This window comes from Acipenser ruthenus, chromosome 4 (assembly GCF_902713425.1).
Source record: "Acipenser ruthenus chromosome 4, fAciRut3.2 maternal haplotype, whole genome shotgun sequence".
Taxonomy (NCBI): Eukaryota; Metazoa; Chordata; class Actinopteri; order Acipenseriformes; family Acipenseridae; genus Acipenser; species Acipenser ruthenus.
In genome coordinates, this window is record NC_081192.1 from 28458311 (window position 1) to 28479679 (window position 21369).

A 21369-nucleotide genomic window follows, 5' to 3' on the forward strand; every position below is an offset into this window, starting at 1 on the left:
GTATAAAAGGAACATAATTCAAATAATTTAGGCCAATACACTAAAATAAGAAACTGAAGGTACCAACTATCTTCGTAAAAGGCAGAATCATTGCTATATGAATTATTATCTGCTATATGAATTATCAACTATATATTGTAAATAACCGAGCAACTTGTTTTTTCTATGTGTACATGAACTTGAAAAACTGTTCAGTAAGTTAATCAGACTTTTTAATTTTGTGTAACCAAAAAATCATACATGTTTACATCCAAGACATCAAACTGCAAAACATTGAATACATCGCATGTGTCTTACAACTGCACAAACAGTTCATTTTTTTTTTAGATAGCATAATGGTGTAAAATCAAAAACTGTAGTAGCAAGATTATTAATAAATCGTATAATCTTTGGCACTTGTTACTTTTTTTTTTTCAAATTGTACAGTATATCATTAAAAAGAAAAAAAAAATCTGCTTACATGCAAAAAATATATATAGATATTTCTTCATCCTTGTAAGCTTTTGGCAAAGAAAAGGTAAAAGGTTTTTAGGCCTGGTAAACATTTCAAGCTATCATGAATATATATTATGCACATATTATTTTCTTTTAACATAAGGTAATACGGAAACAAAATATAACCATACAGTATTTGACAATGTTTTTCAGATTTTGAACAAGGGATACATAAGAAGAAACATATTTCAGTTTTTCCATGTGAAAAACATATTTATACCAGACACACTCTTTTCAAAACTTGGAGTCATTTCAAACATATTTATAACAATAGTATGCAGATCGTTGTCAAAGCCCCCTCCCAACTATGACCAAAGTTTGGTTTAGAGTCCTGAGAGAGTTAATAAAAGTGTATCTGGTCGTTTTAAATTCATTTTTCAGTTAGCCTACCATGAATATGTATGTATGTTTTGACAATGTCAAAAGCTTGTACCCAGTTAAGATTCCTTCCAACTTGTTCAGTGCTGTGTTGTCCATTTGCATCCCTAGTGTACAATATAAAAGCAAAGAAAATACAAAAAACACCTATTAATCCAGGCAATAAGGTAAATCTATATAGTAAATACATTATTCTATGTGTAGAGGATGTCGGATGCTTTATAAGGCGATCAATAAGCAATACATTATTATGATTTATTTGCATTAGTGGAGTATTGGTACAGTTTTTTAAAAAATATGTTTGGACATTTTTTTTTTGTTTTGTTTTTAAATGTTTAGAGAGTGTGTGTCGACTTGGAAAGGGCAAGCATAAGAGAAAGAGGAAGATTTACAGAAAACAAAAAAAAATAAGTCAATTACTTGGGAGGAGACTCTGTGAACGCAGCAGCTAACTACATTGAGTAGCAACTTGTTGGACTATAATATTATTAAGGCATGACTAAATGGCTGTGAAAAAAAGGATTTTTTTTTTTCAGTTGGAAAATAAGGAAAGGGAAGTTTTATTTTATTGTAAGTTTTTGTACAGGAGTTCAAAGCAACATTACAGTTAAAATGTAAGTTAATGCATACCCCATACATTAGCATTAAAGTATGTATTGTATTTATTTGAAATACTTATGTTTAAACTTTTATAGTGAAGAATTGTGAAAGGTGAAGAATTGTGCATTGAGGCATAGTGTTTAAACTGCATGGTATGTCTTTTTCGAACGAGGAAAATAGTAACCACAATGGGTAATTGTGATTCTAAGACATTTATCTTTCTGTTGTTAGACAAAGCTATTGGTTAAAATTATTACAATGCATGTTTATCTGTCCCCTCACATCCACCCTTTTAAATAGCTATAAGAGGAGAATTAATCACATCTCTTCTTTTATCTAAATGTTCTCATTTGTTCTCCTGCAGCAGCATAAACATTAGTTAATAGACTGAGCCATTTTATGTCTGAGGAAGCAACAGGCTACTCTGTATTATTTATTGTTAAACAACCAGCACATCTTTCCTTCTCAGAAACTGTTTTAAGTGTTTAAGCCATGTTGTTGGTTTTGTTGTATGTTGGTTTTAAACATGGGCTTAAAATGATGCTTTTTATCTACAATTTCCTAATATGTCATTTCTAACCTGTTCAATATCCTATAAAGTGTGTTCTGCATAATCCTTCAAATACTGCTTCTGACATGGCTGTGCCCTGAAGCCCATAGATCAGGAAAGGTCAACCGCCGGTCAGACACTTTTATTTGGCCCGCCGACAGATAACGTATAGATACAGATAGAAAGAGAAAACCATCCCTGCCATAGGTGAAGAATTGTGCATTGAGGCTTGTGCAATACTGATATATTCCCATATCTCACTTGAGAAAGGAAGCCTTCAAGAGCAATGATCTAAAAAAGGGAACTAGAAACTCCATTGGGGGGAGGTTTTTAGAGAGAGAGACCTATATTGAAAAAAAAATAGATTATGCTACCATTTCAAGCAAAAGGAGATAAACCAGCATCAACAAATCATAGCAAGTTACAGGGAAGAAAGGATGCTGGTAATGCTTTAGTAAATAAATGAATGAATTACTGTATTTAAGTATGTTATTTTTATATTATTGACCCACAACTACTTCATCCAGGCACAAGCTTTCAAGATTTGGCAAATGTTTGCGATGAAGAGAGTCATGCACATTAAATGATATACCCGGGAAGCCCCTCTCGGGTGTGATTTGATTTGCTAGTGGAAACTAGATTTCCACTAGTGAAAATCCATACTCTTAAAACAAAATTTCTTACAGCATGAACACAGGCCATATTTTTTTTTTTCTTAAATACTCCATTTAAGGCTTGAATTCAGATGAGGACATTTGGGAGACTTCATGGAATAGCCAATCTTTGAAACCACTGATGTTAGTCAATTTCAAATCTGCAGTAAAAATACAGTGCCTTGCGAAAGTATTCGGCCCCCTTGAACTTTGCGACCTTTTGCCACATTTCAGGCTTCAAACATAAAGATATGAAACTGTAATTTTTTGTGAAGAATCAACAAGAAGTGGGACACAATCATGAAGTGGAACGAAATTTATTGGATATTTCAAACTTTTTTAACAAATAAAAAACTGAAAAATTGGGCGTGCAAAATTATTCAGCCCCTTTACTTTCAGTGCAGCAAACTCTCTCCAGAAGTTCAGTGAGGATCTCTGAATGATCCAATGTTGACCTAAATGACTAATGATGATAAATAGAATCCACCTGTGTGTAATCAAGTCTCCGTATAAATGCACCTGCACTGTGATAGTCTCAGAGGTCCGTTTAAAGCGCAGAGAGCATCATGAAGAACAAGGAACACACCAGGCAGGTCCGAGATACTGTTGTGGAGAAGTTTAAAGCCGGATTTGGATACAAAAAGATTTCCCAAGCTTTAAACATCCCAAGGAGCACTGTGCAAGCGATAATATTGAAATGGAAGGAGTATCAGACCACTGCAAATCTACCAAGACCTGGCCGTCCCTCTAAACTTTCAGCTCATACAAGGAGAAGACTGATCAGAGATGCAGCCAAGAGGCCCATGATCACTCTGGATGAACTGCAGAGATCTACAGCTGAGGTGGGAGACTCTGTCCATAGGACAACAATCAGTCGTATACTGCACAAATCTGGCCTTTATGGAAGAGTGGCAAGAAGAAAGCCATTTCTTAAAGATATCCATAAAAAGTGTCGTTTACAGTTTGCCACAAGCCACCTGGGAGACACACCAAACATGTGGAAGAAGGTGCTCTGGTCAGATGAAACCAAAATCGAACTTTTTGGCAACAATGCAAAACATTATGTTTGGCGTAAAAGCAACACAGCTCATCACCCTGAACACACCATCCCCACTGTCAAACATGGTGGTGGCAGCATCATGGTTTGGGCCTGCTTTTCTTCAGCAGGGACAGGGAAGATGGTTAAAATTGATGGGAAGATGGATGGAGCCAAATACAGGACCATTCTGGAAGAAAACCTGATGGAGTCTGCAAAAGACCTGAGACTGGGACGGAGATTTGTCTTCCAACAAGACAATGATCCAAAACATAAAGCAAAATCTACAATGGAATGGTTCACAAATAAACATATCCAGGTGTTAGAATGGCCAAGTCAAAGTCCAGACCTGAATCCAATCGAGAATCTGTGGAAAGAACTGAAAACTGCTGTTCACAAATGCTCTCCATCCAACCTCACTGAGCTCGAGCTGTTTTGCAAGGAGGAATGGGCAAAAATTTCAGTCTCTCGATGTGCAAAACTGATAGAGACATACCCCAAGCGACTTACAGCTGTAATCGCAGCAAAAGGTGGCGCTACAAAGTATTAACTTAAGGGGGCTGAATAATTTTGCACGCCCAATTTTTCAGTTTTTTATTTGTTAAAAAAGTTTGAAATATCCAATAAATTTCGTTCCACTTCATGATTGTGTCCCACTTCTTGTTGATTCTTCACAAAAAATTAGCCTGAAATCTGGCAAAAGGTCGCAAAGTTCAAGGGGGACGAATACTTTCGCAAGGCACTGTATGCATCTATTAAAAGGTTATTTGCTGCAAATACGATATAGCTATAACTCAACGTTCATTATGGCTAAACAAGCTATAGTTTTGCTCAGCTGGAGTTAGCTACCGGTGTTGATGGCTGGTGACATTCTTGCCCCCTAAAATCTAAAATGCTACTTGAAGAAGCTGGCACTGAATTAATGAAGGATGTGCTTCATTATTCACTGTACCACTGAGACTGGGCTGTATGCTGTATGTGCACACAGCTCACACTGCGTTCAGTCCAGAGCAAGCAAAGGTTGAGTGTTCTCGTCATCCCTTTCCTTGTGCTTCAGAGTTCCAGGTTCCACGACCGACTGAGACCTTTAAGGAAAAAAAAGATTCAGTCATGTGCATGCAAAAACGAAAATCTTATTGATAAGCAACATCTGCTCAGCTAAATGGATCTGGTGGCACAGACGACCAATGGACCCAGGTTGGAGTCCAGTATGTACAGTGTATACTCATATGATCCACAATTTTTCAGTCACATCTATGCGTGGTGGAATTAGCATGATACACACTTCAAAGCAGATGAAGAACCTGGGTTCCAGTGCCACAGTGTATGCTTTATGTGACTGTCACACGACTGGCTGGAGTGGTGACGTCAGAACCAGAAGATGAATAACAGACAGGACAGATGAGATGAAATGATGAAGGCGCTTGCTTGCACCGGTTTATTATAAATAAAAAGGTTTTAACAAAAACACAGGACACGGCACTTTAGCCAAAGTAAACAGACAAACAAAATGAACAGACACTGACACACAGGGACGAACACTAAACAAACAAGTACCGTGCTGGTCCTCCAGCACGACGTAGCAATTGATTATATAATTTATCTCCTCACTCTCTCCCGTTCTTTCGCCCTGCCTTAAGGCCACTTTATTGTACCACAAGACCAATTTGTTTACTTAGCTCAGTAGACACTCTCATGTGCGCAAAAGGTAAATAGAGCCACCCCCATACTTGTGTGAAAATTTAAAAAGTGCATTCATAATTAAGCTTAATTTGTCACAATTACCTTTTCTTCCCGTTATTTAGTAACTAAGCGATTAAATATAAAAACTGGAACACCTGTTCCATACACATATGGATGCAGTTTAAATAACAGGTATCATATGAAGTGTGTTTTTTAAGTTGAATTAACTGCCCTGTCCAGACCAGCCCAGAGGTAGCTGATACTCAACTGCCATTGTGTCTGCTTTATTATTATTATTATTATTATTATTATTATTATTATTATTATTATTATTTACTATTATTACTACTACTACAACAATTACTTAAATTGCATATGAGGAGCACAGAGACAATAGAGCTTCCTTATCTTACATTACCGTACTCAAGTTGTTTCCTATTTTGTATCTGCAGACTTGTCTATTTTAGATTTTACAGTTACAAGGAGCTGTTTCAGCACCAAGAAACGGTGCTTGGGTAATTATAATTAGTAGGTTATTGTTACATTACAATTATGGCAGGGAACTGCCATAATGATGATTCTTTTTATGTGGATTATGGGGAGGGGGAGATAATGGCCTGTACCAGCAGTTTCGTCTTGGTCTGGAAGTATTTGTGATAACTCAAAAAATATGTCAATAATGTCTATAATGATGATTCCTGTTGCTCTGTAAGCTGATATGTTCTTTTGGGTGCTGATCACCACTTCTTGGTTGGATTAGTGGTAAATGGTTTATAGTGAGTTATGGGTTAAAATGCAGATAACCCTGCAATAGTGATCAGGATAGGTATGATTTGAAATAAATGTATACACACATCATAAATACGTGATAATATGAAAACAAATTTGCAATATGATATTGTAATAACTAAAGCAATACAAATGCCATTTATATAAAATGGGTGTTATTTTGTGGTTAAAATATAAACACAATGGGTGAGTTACTTTATAAATGGTGATAATACTTTGTTTTTAATCACATAGAAATACTGTATGTTGCCATTTGATTTAAAATGTAATTAGAATTCTATGAATAATGTGATTACTGAAATGTGTTGACGTGCTAATAAAATTGCAATATAAGTGTATACCATTGTCTTTATATGGAATTGCCTTGTGATTTATAATATATTTTGAAATATATTAATAATGCGATCAAAATGAAATCAAAATGCATTGACCTGATAATAAAATTGCAATGCATGTGTGATGCCATTTTGTTTCCATTTGATTTATAATATATTTTGAAATATAATAATAACATGATCATTATATAGTCTAAGGATTTAGTATAATATAAATTAAAACATGTTAATTTCCAGTAGGGCAGTATGTGTTTGATACAGCAAACATAGCTATTGTGGAGCAAGACCTAAGAAAGGACTCCATACAGATGACTACAACTTTTGCAAATTTTTAAGATTAAAATGTCTTGATTAGTTTTAGGTAGTGGTCATTTCTATGAAGTCTATCAGTACATCAAATACATGTATTTTGTGACATAACAAAAAAGTCTGCTAAAAGTCAAATGAACTGTCAGTGTGATTTGTTATTGTAATACTTCTTCTCATAGCACTGGAGTAACATCATAATGCCAGTGTATTACCCTGGAGCTACCCTAGCAAAACCAGTAGCAGATAACAGCATAGCCAGCACTAGCAACACAGTCGATTTGAAATACATACTCCACATTTGTCCCCTACTGTCCACATTAGTGGTGTTATAGTTTAATGACACTGCAAAAGATTACAAGTGTGTGCAGTATGTGTATTGATTCATGCCATTGCCATATCATTGGTATGTCAAATATAAAGATGCTGCCACTGTGGCACCATTCTACCATTGGCTTTCACCACTGCAGCTGCCCTTGTGCTACCCCCTAGAAAAGGAAGCTTGCATTACCATTGTAGTGTCACTTTATTCCTATTGAGGATCTACAGTATTTAGCTATTTTGAACAGTGATGACAAGCTGATAAGAAAAGCCTGTTTGACAGAACTGTTATGTATTTACTGTCACAAATGAGAGACACTCATAGGTAAAATTGTCTGTGACTTAATGCTTCTAGAAATACTGCACAGCTTTAATTCTGTATCTAAAACACTGCATGTACTGGTATGATATTTTTTATGAATAGATTCCAATTGTCAAGTAGGACAACTCTCAGTTTTGATAAGCCCCATGTCTTTCAAACATTGTTAATCAAATGCTAAAAGACTAGGAAAGCTTTCACAATATGTATGAATCAAAAATAACTAGAACAACAATCTATAACAACCCTTTCAGAGACTGACACAACAAATCAGAGAGCTGGATATAAAAAGCTGTTTCTAGGCACGTAACAGCAAAGCGCTACAGTATGTAAGCCATGTCTGCAGGAGGCTTTGTTATTATTATTATTATTATTTATTTCTTAGCAGACGCCCTTATCCAGGGCAACTTACAATTGTTACAAGATTTCACATTATACAGATATCACATTATTTTTACATACAATTACCCATTTATACAGTTGGGTTTTTACTGGAGCAATCTAGGTAAAGTACCTTGCTCAAAGGTACAACAGCAGTGTCCCCCACTGGGGATTGAACCCACAACCCTCCGGTCAAGAGTCCAGAGCCCTAACCACTACTCCACACTGCTGCCCATTCATTGTGTACTACCTATTTCATTGTGTACTAATCTATTTGTCAGACTTCATAGTACAGGCATGGGTTGTCATATAACATTATTTCTACTTGGGGATGTCAAAAGGCTTTGAAAACAACTCATGAAGGGCAACATGATTCTAGATGCGCAATCCTTTCTCACCCAAACTGACGGGCCTTCTAACATTCGGAGAGCTGTTCTGTTGAGATGAGCTGCTGCTGTCTTCTAACGTTCAGAGAGCTGTTCTGTTGAGATGAGCTGCTGCCATCTTCTAACGTTCAGAGAGCTGTTCTGTTGAGATGAGCTGCTGCTATCTTCTAACATTCGGAGAGCTGTTCTGTTGAGATGAGCTGCTGCCATCTTCTAACGTTCAGAGAGCTGTTCTGTTGAGATGAGCTGCTGCCATCTTCTAACGTTCAGAGAGCTGTTCTGTTGAGATGAGCTGCTGCTATCTTCTAACATTCGGAGAGCTGTTCTGTTGAGATGAGCTGCTGCTGTCTTCTAACGTTCAGAGAGCTGTTCTGTTGAGATGAGCTGCTGCTGTCTTCTAACATTCGGAGAGCTGTTCTGTTGAGATGAGCTGCTGCTGTCTTCTGACGTTCAGAGAGCTGTTCTGTTGAGATGAGCTGCTGCTGTCTTCTAACGTTCAGAGAGCTGTTCTGTTGAGATGAGCTGCTGCTGTCTTCTAACGTTCAGGGAGCTGTTCTGTTGAGATGAGCTGCTGCTATCTTCTAACGTTCAGAGAGCTGTTCTGTTGAGATGAGCTGCTGCTGTCTTCTAACGTTCAGAGAGCTGTTCTGTTGAGATGAGCTGCTGCTGTCTTCTAACGTTCAGAGAGCTGTTCTGTTGAGATGAGCTGCTGCTATCTTCTAACGTTCAGGGAGGTGTTCTGTTGAGATGAGCTGCTGCTATCTTCTAACGTTCAGGGAGCTGTTCTGTTGAGATGAGCTGCTGCTATCTTCTAACATTCGGAGAGCTGTTCTGTTGAGATGAGCTGCTGCTGTCTTCTAACGTTCAGAGAGCTGTTCTGTTGAGATGAGCTGCTGCTATCTTCTAACGTTCAGGGAGGTGTTCTGTTGAGATGAGCTGCTGCTATCTTCTAACGTTCAGGGAGGTGTTCTGTTGAGATGAGCTGCTGCTATCTTCTAACATTCGGAGAGCTCTTAGGGGTGTTCTCTTAGCCAGAGACTACTGTACTGTCCTCTCAGTATAAAAGTATCTTTCCTTGCAAGACTTTTGTTTGCTAAGGGTAATTTTTCTTCACGATAATGCACTAGTATTATAATGGTATCCAAACCTTTACTGAATACACCAGTAATGTAATTTTATATCTGGAATCTCGGGTGTTTAACCTATTGCTGATGTGGTGTTTTATTCATTAAAAACATAAAACTAATATTGTTGCTTTTTAATTAACAATGTCCACTAAAGGACAGAGTCAACAATAACAAACACAAAGCACAATACTTCAGGCAGGAAGATATATTTGTCATTGTCATGTCTAAACAGCCCCATGTGGGCACTGGATACACACAATTACTGCAGAAGAAGGTGACAAGGCAAGTTCTTGCGCTCAGCCACAGATTTGACATAACCTTTGCTTAATTATAGTATGTTTCAGCTGAGTTTGTTTTGTTGCAAACAAGCAGACGCACAACATCTTTGAAATACTGTACAGAAATATTTACTTTTCTTTGGTGTTCCCTGTGGATCCACTCACCTTTTCATGTGTTTGGGAGAACAATCTCTTGCAGAGTTTCCCAGCACTTGCTTCACATGCAATGCGTTGTATGTGTGAGTGTATTCTGTTTCGTCGTTATAGTCTGGTCCTAATAATGTCCGGGCCCAAGTTCCCATGTCATAAGGGGGTAGAGTGCCCCCAAATTCTGAAGGCAGGCACTCCGGAAAGATTAGTTGATGCAAACTGTTCAAATTGTTTCCATGAAGAAAAATCTGCAAATAAATAAATACTACATTAGTTTATCTAGGCAGATATATGTATATAATATATCTAAACTAGCTAGTAGTTCTGTATTTACAGTAGTAAAAAGTAATCAATATTTTTTTATAACCTGGCACTGATATATACTTGGTTAAAAAAAAAAAAAGAATGTCTCTCCATAAACAAAATAAAGCCAAAAATTGTGTTTGATTTCACATTTGACAAACTAAAAGGTTTTTGAGTTTTACTGAATATAAAATGTCTACAGTTACACACAACAATACAAAAAACTCCACTAACTATCTTGCTCAAATGTATATGTTAAGGTAAAAGTCTGAATATTGGCAAAGATTTACTGGTAAATTTTGACATGTACCAAGCAAAATGGTAAATGTCTGAAATAAACATGAACGCTTTATTTAGGACATTTACCGGTAAATCTCAAGAATGACCGAATGCTCGCTTTCGTGCATTGTAAACACCTGTGACACAGATGGACTAGTTATTAGCTGTATTCCCAGTGTGGCTGCCAGATAAGTCACAGATGTAAAAGTTTCCATTGGAAAAATGCTTACATTTCCTGTGCTGTTATTACAAGCAGAAATCTAAAAATGCCTCAGATGTTTGCTGTGGGAAACCACCAAAAAAGACACAAGGATGGTAGTACAATAATCAATTAATGTCTATTACCTAGCTGAGTATCCATTATATAAAAAGCTGATAATCGCATTGGATTATATGTTGTTGTGTAATAAGGCATCTGAATTGACTTTGCAATAAGAACTTGAAGTTCATACTTTATGGCTAAAATACTCTGCTCACTTACAGTATTATTGGGATAATGCAGCTCCAGCTCAGTTTTAAAATTAATAATGAACATTTATGTAAAGTCCTCTAAAAGCTATTTATTTTCCCTTGGTGACAACTAAAGTCATTCTGAACACTTTTAAAGCTTCTACTTTGTACCTGCAATTATCAGGTTGAGGTATTTGAAGTTTATGCAGCATAAATGCATCTGGTCTAGTTTAGAACAAAAGAAAGTTTACAAACGAGAGGAGGCCATTCAGCCCATCTTGCTCGTTTGGTTGTTAGTAGCTTATTACTTCATATATACATTAAATTACATGTAATATTTTTTATAGGAGAGTATAAAGTTTAGCAAAGCTATTGCAGGTGAGTACCAAAAGGCAGAGTAGACATAATTCAGCAGGGTCTATTGAACCAAGGTTGTTCATCATCCCTATACATGGCAAGGTAGTTTATCTGGAAAACTGACCAGATTAGACCAATACAGATTCTCTTTATTTCATTCAAAGCTTGTGAACAGCTTGCTTCTATAGGATTGGGGTTGTACATCCCATCTTGTTTCAAAGAACCACTGAATTGCGTAAAAGCCAATTCTCCCACAAGGTATAATTAAAAATATGTAATTTACACTTGAACCTAATATATTATTCAAAATGCATTCTCATTAGCAGAACTACTTTCTTGCAAATCATTTTTCAACTCTTGATGTTTCCAGAGTAGACTTAACTTCTTGCACAAAAGGTACTGTATTAGATGATATACTCCTTTTGAATCACTTCTTGTCCTACCTCAATGCCATAAAAAAAAGCACTATGTGCAGTAAAGGAAGTTTCATGTATCTTGGGGGCCTTATACCAGTTGCACATGGAGTGAATCTACAATCTACAGAAAAATGACAAGGGGCATTTAAGAAAACTGTTATGCTATTGTGACAAAATAAAGTGTTTTACAGCATTAGTTATTACACCTTTAATAAATCATTCAAGAGAATGTTATAAATGGGACCACTGCATTTAAAAAGTAATGAATAATGTTATTTTGTGGGTCACTTTTTGAACCCCTTCATAGTAATGCTCACTTGGGATCAAAGCGAGCTTAACTATGACATTTTACACACCTATTTTTTCATCAAACAGCATGGATTAAAACACTCTAATACATGATATGCAGAAGTATGATTCTGATTACCCGTTTCCTGGTCTTGTCTTTAAGGAACGGCTTTATTATGGTGTACAGCGCATGAATGTACCAAGGCTGATTAACGAAATGGATTCCTCCAAAGCGAGCAGGGAAACTGTCCTACATAGAGAAAAAAAAAAAAAAAAAAAAAAATTAAGACACAGAAGTTATTACAGTTTGTTTTGATTGATAAAACACAACATTTTTGAAAGATTGTGAAAAAGTTAAAAACTCTTAACACAAAAACCCAAACTATTCACTCCAGCAGCAAAAGCCTCTAACATGTACAAAATCCAAGTTTTGGGGTCAGATTTGATAAATACATCTTGCAAAAGCATATACTGCACCAAAACACCAAGTAATTAGACATTTTGAGTTTAATCATCCAAGCAAAATAACATAAATTAATCTTTGTCAAATATTGTTATCCAACACTAAATTAAAGTAAAATAAACTATACATAAATCTTTTTCAAATTACAAATGGTAAAGGGCTCTAAATTATAGTTAACAAAATCACATAAATAAATTCTAGTAAATATACAAAATAAGGTCTAATACAATACTATGCAAATGCATAGATCAGTCATCCCTAAGCATCAAGCCTCTCTTGTGCTTGTGGCCACAGATTTTCAGCAACATCACATCTAATGTCTTCATTTGCAAGGCAGCGTGAAAAAAACCTTCTTGAATGACGTATCCATCCCTGGCATTGTTCTGCTGTAATGTCGTCACAAGCGTCATCCATTGCCTGGAGAAGGGTGGCTTGCTCATATGGTTGGCGATCATACACCTTCCACCTCCAGGACGAAAATAACTCCTCGATAGGGTTAAGGAATGGGGAATAGGGTGGCAGGAACATCATTATGAATTGTGGATGTGCTGCAAACCACACTACTGCATGATAGAAATTTACATTGTCTCACACCACGATAAATGTGATTACTGCATTTGGTTATATGAGGCGGTTGTGCAACACATCCAGGAAATTCAGCAGATGTACTGAATTGTATGCCCCTAGTAATGGGCTTCGTGCCACAACACCATTCTCGGAAATAGCGGCACACATAGTGATATTCCCACCACGTTGCCCTGGCACATCGACTGTGGCATGCTGGCCGATGAGGTTCCGCCCACGGCGTCGACGTTTGGCCAGATTGAAGCCAGCTTCATCTATATAAAGGAATTCATGTCGGTCAACACTGGTCACCGATCAAACCATGCTCCTCTGTGAAAAAAAGATGAGCAGTTGTCACTTTCACAATTCACAGAACTATGGTCACCACCCTCCTAATGTACTGTAGAACATGGCTCACATACCTACAGTAGTATAATGCAACTTACTATTCGTACCATTACTGCGGTACTTCTAAAATAACTGTACACTACTTGAACATATTGATGTCGCAATGCCTTCACCCTTTCCTCATTTCTTTGAAAAGGGACCAGACAGATCTGCTTCATTGTGATTTGGTGCCTTTTCAAAATACATCTGATTGTGACTGTGCTTATTGAATCAATCCCTCGAAACATGTTGTTGTCAGCAACAATGTTCCTTTGGATTTCCCTGAGGTGAATGTCATTCTTGGCTTGGACCATTTCTGGGGGCCATCCACGTGGAGATGCTGGTGGATTTCGTCCACCTGACCTCAGAAGCCCAGCTCAAGGGGATCCGTGGGCACTATCCAGCACTTAAAGGGGCTTTGGATGCCATGGGCAGGGTGGTTGACCGGATCCATAGAGAGCGGTGGGAGGCGGAACAGTCCCAGTTGGCCCGGGCCGGTGCACCCATGTGCTCTATTTGCATGGAGTATGGGCATGCGGAGGCCAACTGCCATGACCGAGAAGAGGACACAGACACTGACCTAGAGTGGGAGGAGCTTGAGGTCCAGAGCGAGGCAGAAGAGATGCTGTCCCAGGAGGAAGAGCCATGGCCGTGCCTAGAACCGTTGCCACGGCAATTTACAGGGGGGGACGATCCCCTGATGGAGGAGCTAAGGCCTCACCCCCCCGAAATTTTTTGGGGGGGACGAGGGCAAGTAGTGGATTACCTTCAGCAGCCACCGGTAGTGCTGCTGAGAGAAGGGGAGGAGCCCCTGCTGCCTTCGCAGCCAGAAGGGGAGGAACCCCTGCCGCCTTCGCAGCCAGAAGGGGAGGAGCCCCTGCTGCCGGCATCGCTTCCCGAGGGTCCGCTGCTGCCGGCGTCGCTTCCCGAGGGTCCGCTGCTGCCGCCGTCGCCTCCCGAGGGTCCGCTGCTGCAGCCGTCGCCTGGGGTCGCCTGCTTGCTGTTGCCGGAGGGTCCTGTTCCATTGCCAACCTCGCCGGAGGGTCTTGCTTTGCTGTCAGCAGGGACCCACAAATGGACAGAGGGGACACTGGGGTTAAGGGGTAAGCCAGGGGTTAAACGGGCATCCCATTATAACAGCCCAGGGGTCATCATGGGGGTTAAAATGGTGTCCCCTGACAGAAGCCCAGAGAAGGGCATGGGGTTAATGTTGGGGCCAGCTGGCATCAGACGGCAGGGTAGGCAAGTAGGTAAACACAACCCTGCCCGTCTGATGTTTGACAGAGGCCGGCTGAGCCCCAATGTTCCCTCCCACCCACCCATGTATTTGTGTGGAGTAAGAGGGTGGTCAAACGGACCCTGGGGGTCCATTCTAAGGGGGATGGTATGTGGCAGGGCAGAAGCCCTGAATGTGTAAATATGGAAGTGTGTGTTAGATATGGCAGGGCTAGAAATTAAGATTCCAGCCCTGGTTGTCTGGGTGTGTTTGTGGTGGTGGTTGGCAGGAATAGGGTTAATTCCTATCCCTGCCAAATACATGTGCAGAATGTAGCCAGGTGTTGATTGAATTATTAGTTCTCAATTAACCCTGGCCACATGGTAGATAAGGGAGCTACACAGCTCCATGAGAGGGAGCTTGCTAGAGAGACACATGCTCCTGAAATGTTTGGTTAAAAAAAAAAAAAAAAAAAAAAAAAACTCACCGTGATAGCACTGCTTGGGTGTGGGTTTTTTGTTTTTCATTTTTGTGGTTCGTGATTGTTTTTGTTAAACCTTTTTATTTTGTGTTTATTAAAAATGCGCGGCAGCGCTTAAACTGCAGTTTTACTGTCTCTGAGTCTCTGTCCACCCAGCCACCCTGTCACAGTATCTTTCAGGTTTCTGAAACTGAACTGACACTTGACAAAGCTGTCATCTTCATTTGGGAGGTACAACTGTAAGGAACTGCAAGGAAGGTACGGGAGCATCCCAAATACAATATAGGAGGTAGTGAGAGAGGAGTGAACCCTAGTCTGCTGGTGTAGAGACCTCTTGTGCTATCTGCTGTACTAAAAGAGCCAGACTCTGAAGACTGATGTGTCTTTTATATTATAATCAGTCCATAACGACTTCTGCCACTGCCAGTTCTTTCATGTTTTTCAGTATCCACAGGATGCAATCTTAGTGACAAAGACTTGGTGTCTTTTTTCTATAATCACTGCCATTGTGAAATTGTAAGCATTCAAAGATGGGTCCTTTTCATTGAAGGAGCTTCAGAGAAGCATTCAATTACTTTCCCTGTCCAATTTGAATCCCATTCAACCAATGGCATATGTATACACTTGTTGACCAGGTAGTTATCTTGTACATAGAAATGAACATAGAGACGTTGGTGCTATTATGAGAATATTCTAGATTTGCCCAGATAGCACCCTGTTTCCTATGCTGCAACCCTTGATCAAAATGTATGCAAACCTGGTAATACATCACTTCTGGCTTGACTTCAATGGCTACGGTGCACTTTACAATTAACTTAAGAGATTTTTCTTTTAATATTCAGGGCATTAAATCAGTGACATATAGTATAGTTTTTAGATCTATAATTACTCTTAATAACCAGCAAGACATTTTTAAAAAAATTGTTCCTTGTGAATATCATGCTTTTCTGAAGTAGAATAAAATATAAGTACTTGTCTGTTGTAGTGTTGCATGATCTATATCAACTACTTGGAGTTTCAAGCAAATTCATATATGTGACAAGGGGTAGTGGCCTGAAAGGGGGTGGCAGCCTGTGTTTTGTGTGCTATCTGTCTGAAATACATGTCTGGTTGTTATATTATACTATGTCCTTGAGATCTAGCTAATTTCAGAATGTCATACTAGACACTTTACTGAATCAGAAAACTATGAGAGAAAAAAAACCAAAAACTAATACTACTACCTGATGCTGTAGGCATTACTTGATAGTGGCAAGAACATACTACATAAATGGTAATATACTGTATAAGCAACCAACACCAAAGCCTGTATTATGTTTTTTTTTATTATATTATATTATAATTAAATTCCCAGTTTAGTTGAGCCAACCTTCATGATGTCAACACCTTTGAAGAGTAAGTAGTGGGGTTCCAAAAAATATAGCTTTGCACATCCCCACATGTTGCTACAACTATTTAAATAATGTAGCTGTACTTTCTATTGTCATTGTTAACATCCTGACAACTTTTCACACTTTTAACTTTAGTCTGTTTCTAAGCTATTTTCAAAATGTCTGCTCTAGTACACATTGTCACAGCAATAATGATCCATGATGTGGTATGGAACAGAAAAGCCAGAGCACTTGTTTTTATGTTATTTTTTCTGCAGTGATTTAGAGGCTATGTAGCCTAGCTACTACTATTATTTTGTATGTATCAAAATATTAGGCCTACTACTATTTTGCACAACAGTGTATTTGTTATTGGATCTTCTGTTAAAAAAAAAAAAAGTTCTTTATTTTTCGAAAATAAAACGTCAATGTACGAATAAGAAATCAGGTTACCAATTGCACCACTGTGATTACTCACCTTAAAGTTACAATTTCCATCCCCTCCCAAAAAAAAATCCGGGCTACGTCACTGCTGCCAGGGTTTATTATTTAAAAATAAAAATATATATTTTTATGTTTTTCATAAGTGGGTAGGGAATATTAAGTGCGCAGTTTATTTCAAACTTTCAAACCTTAAAACATAACCTCGTGTCTAAGACCCTTCACCGTTATATTTGTTCACTTGTTCAGTCATCGAAAATATGTGCTTAAAAACTGAGTGAATTTATGTAGCCCTGTTAAAACGACAAAAAGAAAGCTACATTTGGATTTTTTCTACAACAAAAAAGCTAAACCACCAACGCCAGAGACATCAACAGAAACCGAACCTGACTCTTCTGTAGTTTAACAGCACGAGAGTGTGACGATCCTTCCATTACAAACGCTCAGGTTAGTGCAGGTGCAGCTCTCTTGATTGTGACAATCTGGCCTAGAACTGTTTGTGATGAAAGATCTGGTAATGTTAGAAAGCTAGCTTAATGTTTACATAAAAATTGTTAAAATCGGGCATCGGGTTTGAGCACGGTTCAGCATCGTTAGTTAGTTTTTTCTTCTCTTTTTCTTGGGGGGGGGGGGGCAGTACTGTGCTCCACCAGTTTTTCAAGCAGCGAGTCGCCACTGTATAATAGTGATACGTTTCTTTTGATGCTCAGTATATGTTACAATACTTTGCTATATTAGAAATGGTTCCTGTTTTCTTCCCTCTTTTTTTTCTCTCAATTAGCACATTTCTATTGCAACTAAAATGGGCATTCCTGATAGCATAATCTAAGGGGTATGTCATATCAGATTGAATGTTTTGTAAACATAAAGTAATAGGATCTGTATCATTGATATGTAAGGAGGTTAAAAACAATCTGGCACTGAAACAGTTCATTTTCACTAGACACCACCTGTATGGGACTTGATAAATATAACCAAAGAATAACACTGTGTGTACCAACTCTAAAGACCAGATGTCAAAGCATGTGGTCTGTAAAGCAATGCAGCAGGAAAGGGATTTCATTTTCCTGGACATCACTGGTAATGGAACTTAAGTCGGAAAATCTAAGAATATGCCTGTAGCTATGCACCAAATATTAAGACAATAACTCAAAATGTTCTGTCTCCATGCAGCTGTAACTTCAAAAGGTCAATTCACCTCAATTTGGCAGCCATATTAGGTCTGAGATCAATTTCATGGTCAGCAACACATTTAGCAAGATAGTTTTATATAATCCTGCAAATATGAAGTTGTTACCTCAAATGGTTTCTGAGATACAAGGCTGTGACAATCCTGTTTCCTTTACATTTTAAAAGAGATTTTAACTATATAACTGAAAAATGTAATTAAAATATCTGAGAACTGTTAAACAATGGTATTTGATAGTCCCTTTTTGAATAACATTTTCTAATCACAACTCACCATTACACAACTATAGTGTAAAACCTTCTGTTCTCAAATAGATTTGTATTTACATATTCTAACAATTTAGGAGAAACATAAGGATGGCAATCCAAACATATCCCAGGTATGGTGTGAAAAAGAAGCAAACGTAAGAGAATTATGACAATTTCAAACATATTAAAAATATGTTGATAATATCACCAGAACATGGCACAATTGTGAGACCATGTACAATTCAGCTGAAATCATGACATTACTTACCTCTGTAGTGTAACAGTGGAGGTAAGGAAGAGAGTGTGTAACTGCATAAAGAGTTGTCACAGATTAGCCTACCAAAGCACTCTCATTACTCATTCTCTTTACTTTAGCTTTTCTCCATGGCTTCTGTTCAGTTTTTAAAGATGTGCATGAATCATCCTGAATAACCGGAGGACAGTACAGGATGAATGCTAAATTACAGATTTAAACACCAAATAAAAACTGAGTCATCTTGCCAATATTGAAACCAAATACAATGAATAAAAAAAGACATTTAACTGGTAGGAAACATTGGCAAGGACATGCAGCAGTAAGTGGTGTTGAAGAACCACTGCATTGCAAAAACTCTGTGTGGCTTCCACTGCGAGGACATCAGTCAGTAGCAACTATTGAAAAACTGGGTTAGTGAGGACATGACAAATTATAAGTACAGCGGGTTTAGTCAAATTCTTGCAAAAAAATAAATATAAAAGTCACCGGTAAGTATACATTTTTTAAAAAGTTTGTTTTATTTGCTTAATTGTTTAACTGAGCTCTGAAGCTTTATGGAAGATAACAGTCTATTTACTTGGAACTGGCTGTCTGGATCAAGCAGTGACATTTATAATTTTTTTGTAAAGGGCAGAATCGTATTTTATTGATATACCTATGTTAGTTTACCCCATCCCTAACCCCTGTGAGGAGAAGTCAGGTTTGATAATACAATGTATTACCTATTACATATTATAGGTTCTTTATAAAATAAATTGTATTCTTCATTCTAAATTGCTGCTTAACGTTAGCAAAATATGTAACCCCAACACCCACCCACCCACACTTCCTCTTCCCAATGTTTCAATTCCCCATTCTCCACAAAGGCAAGCAGATACATTGCCACCTTCCCACTGGAATATGTTATCTTGCTGTTCTAGTCAGAAACTTTACAGTCTATGACCAACCTGAGAATTATATATGTTGGCAGTCTGTGGACAGCAAAATAGTTCTTGTAAAGCACTTTGCATTAACTTTTTAATTAAAATAAATTTAATTCTGCAGAGTTTTACAGAAATTGGGATGAACAGTGAGTAATAGATTATGACAGCTAGTTAATGGGACTAAGCTGAATTCCTTACCAGTCACTGGATAGATTCAAGAAAACATTTGACAGGATGTGTCAAACATTTTACCATTTAAAGGTTTAGTTAATTAGCTGCATGATTGAACACATCTGATTACATTTTCTTGCTTTTATGAGCCTCAGAACTAGCATATATTTTCTTGTATCTTCTTTTTTACTTAAACTTTTTTAGGAATACAGTACATTACTCACATATTTTTTTTATATATATATATAGTAGGGCATTCATCAATCACAGGACATAATCTTCATATCAGCAAGGCTATGGTTTTGAGGTTTGCAACAGGTTGTTCCAGCTTTTTGGTAATTATCGTAGGATTATCATTGAGGTCAGTCTCAGCATGGCTTGTTCTTCTGGTGGAGCTAACAGTGCCATGGGAGGATTCAGTGGATGGCATATGGGAGGAAGAAACTCTGGTATGCTGAGTCGCTGAGGTGGAACAGCAGGGGTGAGTCTGGGTTTATCCAGTAGAGGTGGGTTGCAAGGGATTCATTATGCACGCCATGACCCAGATTCTCAAAGATATTGGATTCAGTGGACAAGAATTCCGATATATACGAGGAGGCAGAGAACTAGAAACTGGCTCTGGTTGAGGAGGAAAGAGGCCAATTTGGGACCTCAAAAGAGAAGTGATAGATGAAGTTAACAATCTGTTAACAGTAAGCTTGGAGAACAGCTAGCAGGAGGAAATAGATCCCATTTGGGCTGGTTAGGGTTAGCCACCCAAGCTAACAGTATCCAGATATGCAGTTTCAGACTGAACAAGATGGTGGAGACACCTGCTTGAGGCTTCTGATACAGTAAGAAGGAGGTGGGGTAAGCCATGAAGAGAGCAAGGGTTTTTATCATTGCCTGGGCCTAATGGTGTACATTCCATGTTTACAAGAGTGCACCTGGGGTTCTATGAATCTTGTTGAGGTTGACGAAGGTAGCGTGGCACAGAACAGAATGAGTCTATATCCCCAAAGAAAAATAATCTACCAGCAACAGCCAATTCTGTCCAATTTCCCTGTTAAATGTGGAGGGTAAGATATTATTTCAGCATTGTGGCACAAAGGTTGTCAAATAATCTATTGAAGAACTTCATGATCGACACTTACATAAAGGAAGCCTCCATATATATAGCAAGACAATTCTCTGTACCTCTCTCTCCACTCTCTCTCTCCTCTCTCACTCTCTCTCTCCTCTCTCACTCTCTCTCTCTTGCTCTCTAAGTGGCTACCTTGCTGTGCCAATTATGACAACGATTGAGCTGCAGGCTATCACACACTAGACACAGTAGCTTCTGCTTTAATTATAGCATTTAGAAAGTCTTGCTGTCCTGTTTCCTGCACAAGATGTGCAAATGGGAATCCAAGTAAGTGTTAGGCACTATTTTTTCATGCTGTTGCTTCTATACTTAGTTTACATACTTTTTGTATCAAAGAGTGATAAATGATCAGTTCTGTGTGTTAATGACTTGATTATTTTGAAGCTTTTTTTTTTTACCATATTAGTGTCAACATTCAAAATAACCAGTTACAAGATTTGGTCAGAAATTAGTGTCATATGCTAAGGAATAATGATGTCACCTTCAAGTGAGAAAAGCTGGTATGATTTGTACAGTACACATAACTTGATAAAAACATAAAATTAACAATACTTTAATCATATAATTTTGCACCCATTTTTCACTATGTGTCCATTTTGTTATTGGATTAAAATGTTCATGTTTAAAATTAAATCAAAGATACAACTGATTTTTATA

General features: G+C 38.0%; 1 protein-coding gene across 1 annotated transcript in view; it reads right to left on the bottom strand.

The window, feature by feature from the left end:
* Positions 1–4420: 4420 nt before the first annotated feature.
* LOC117400762 (clavesin-1-like) overlaps positions 4421–21369 on the bottom strand; it is a 29437-nt gene continuing 12488 nt past the window's right edge. The window contains exons 5-7 of the mRNA XM_034001088.3: positions 12020–12130; positions 9803–10035; positions 4421–4797 (exon numbers count right to left, since the gene is read on the bottom strand). Coding sequence (XP_033856979.1) covers positions 4713–4797; positions 9803–10035; positions 12020–12130 — 429 coding nt within the window. The 3' untranslated portion in view covers positions 4421–4712. The remainder of the gene's footprint in view (positions 4798–9802; positions 10036–12019; positions 12131–21369) is intronic.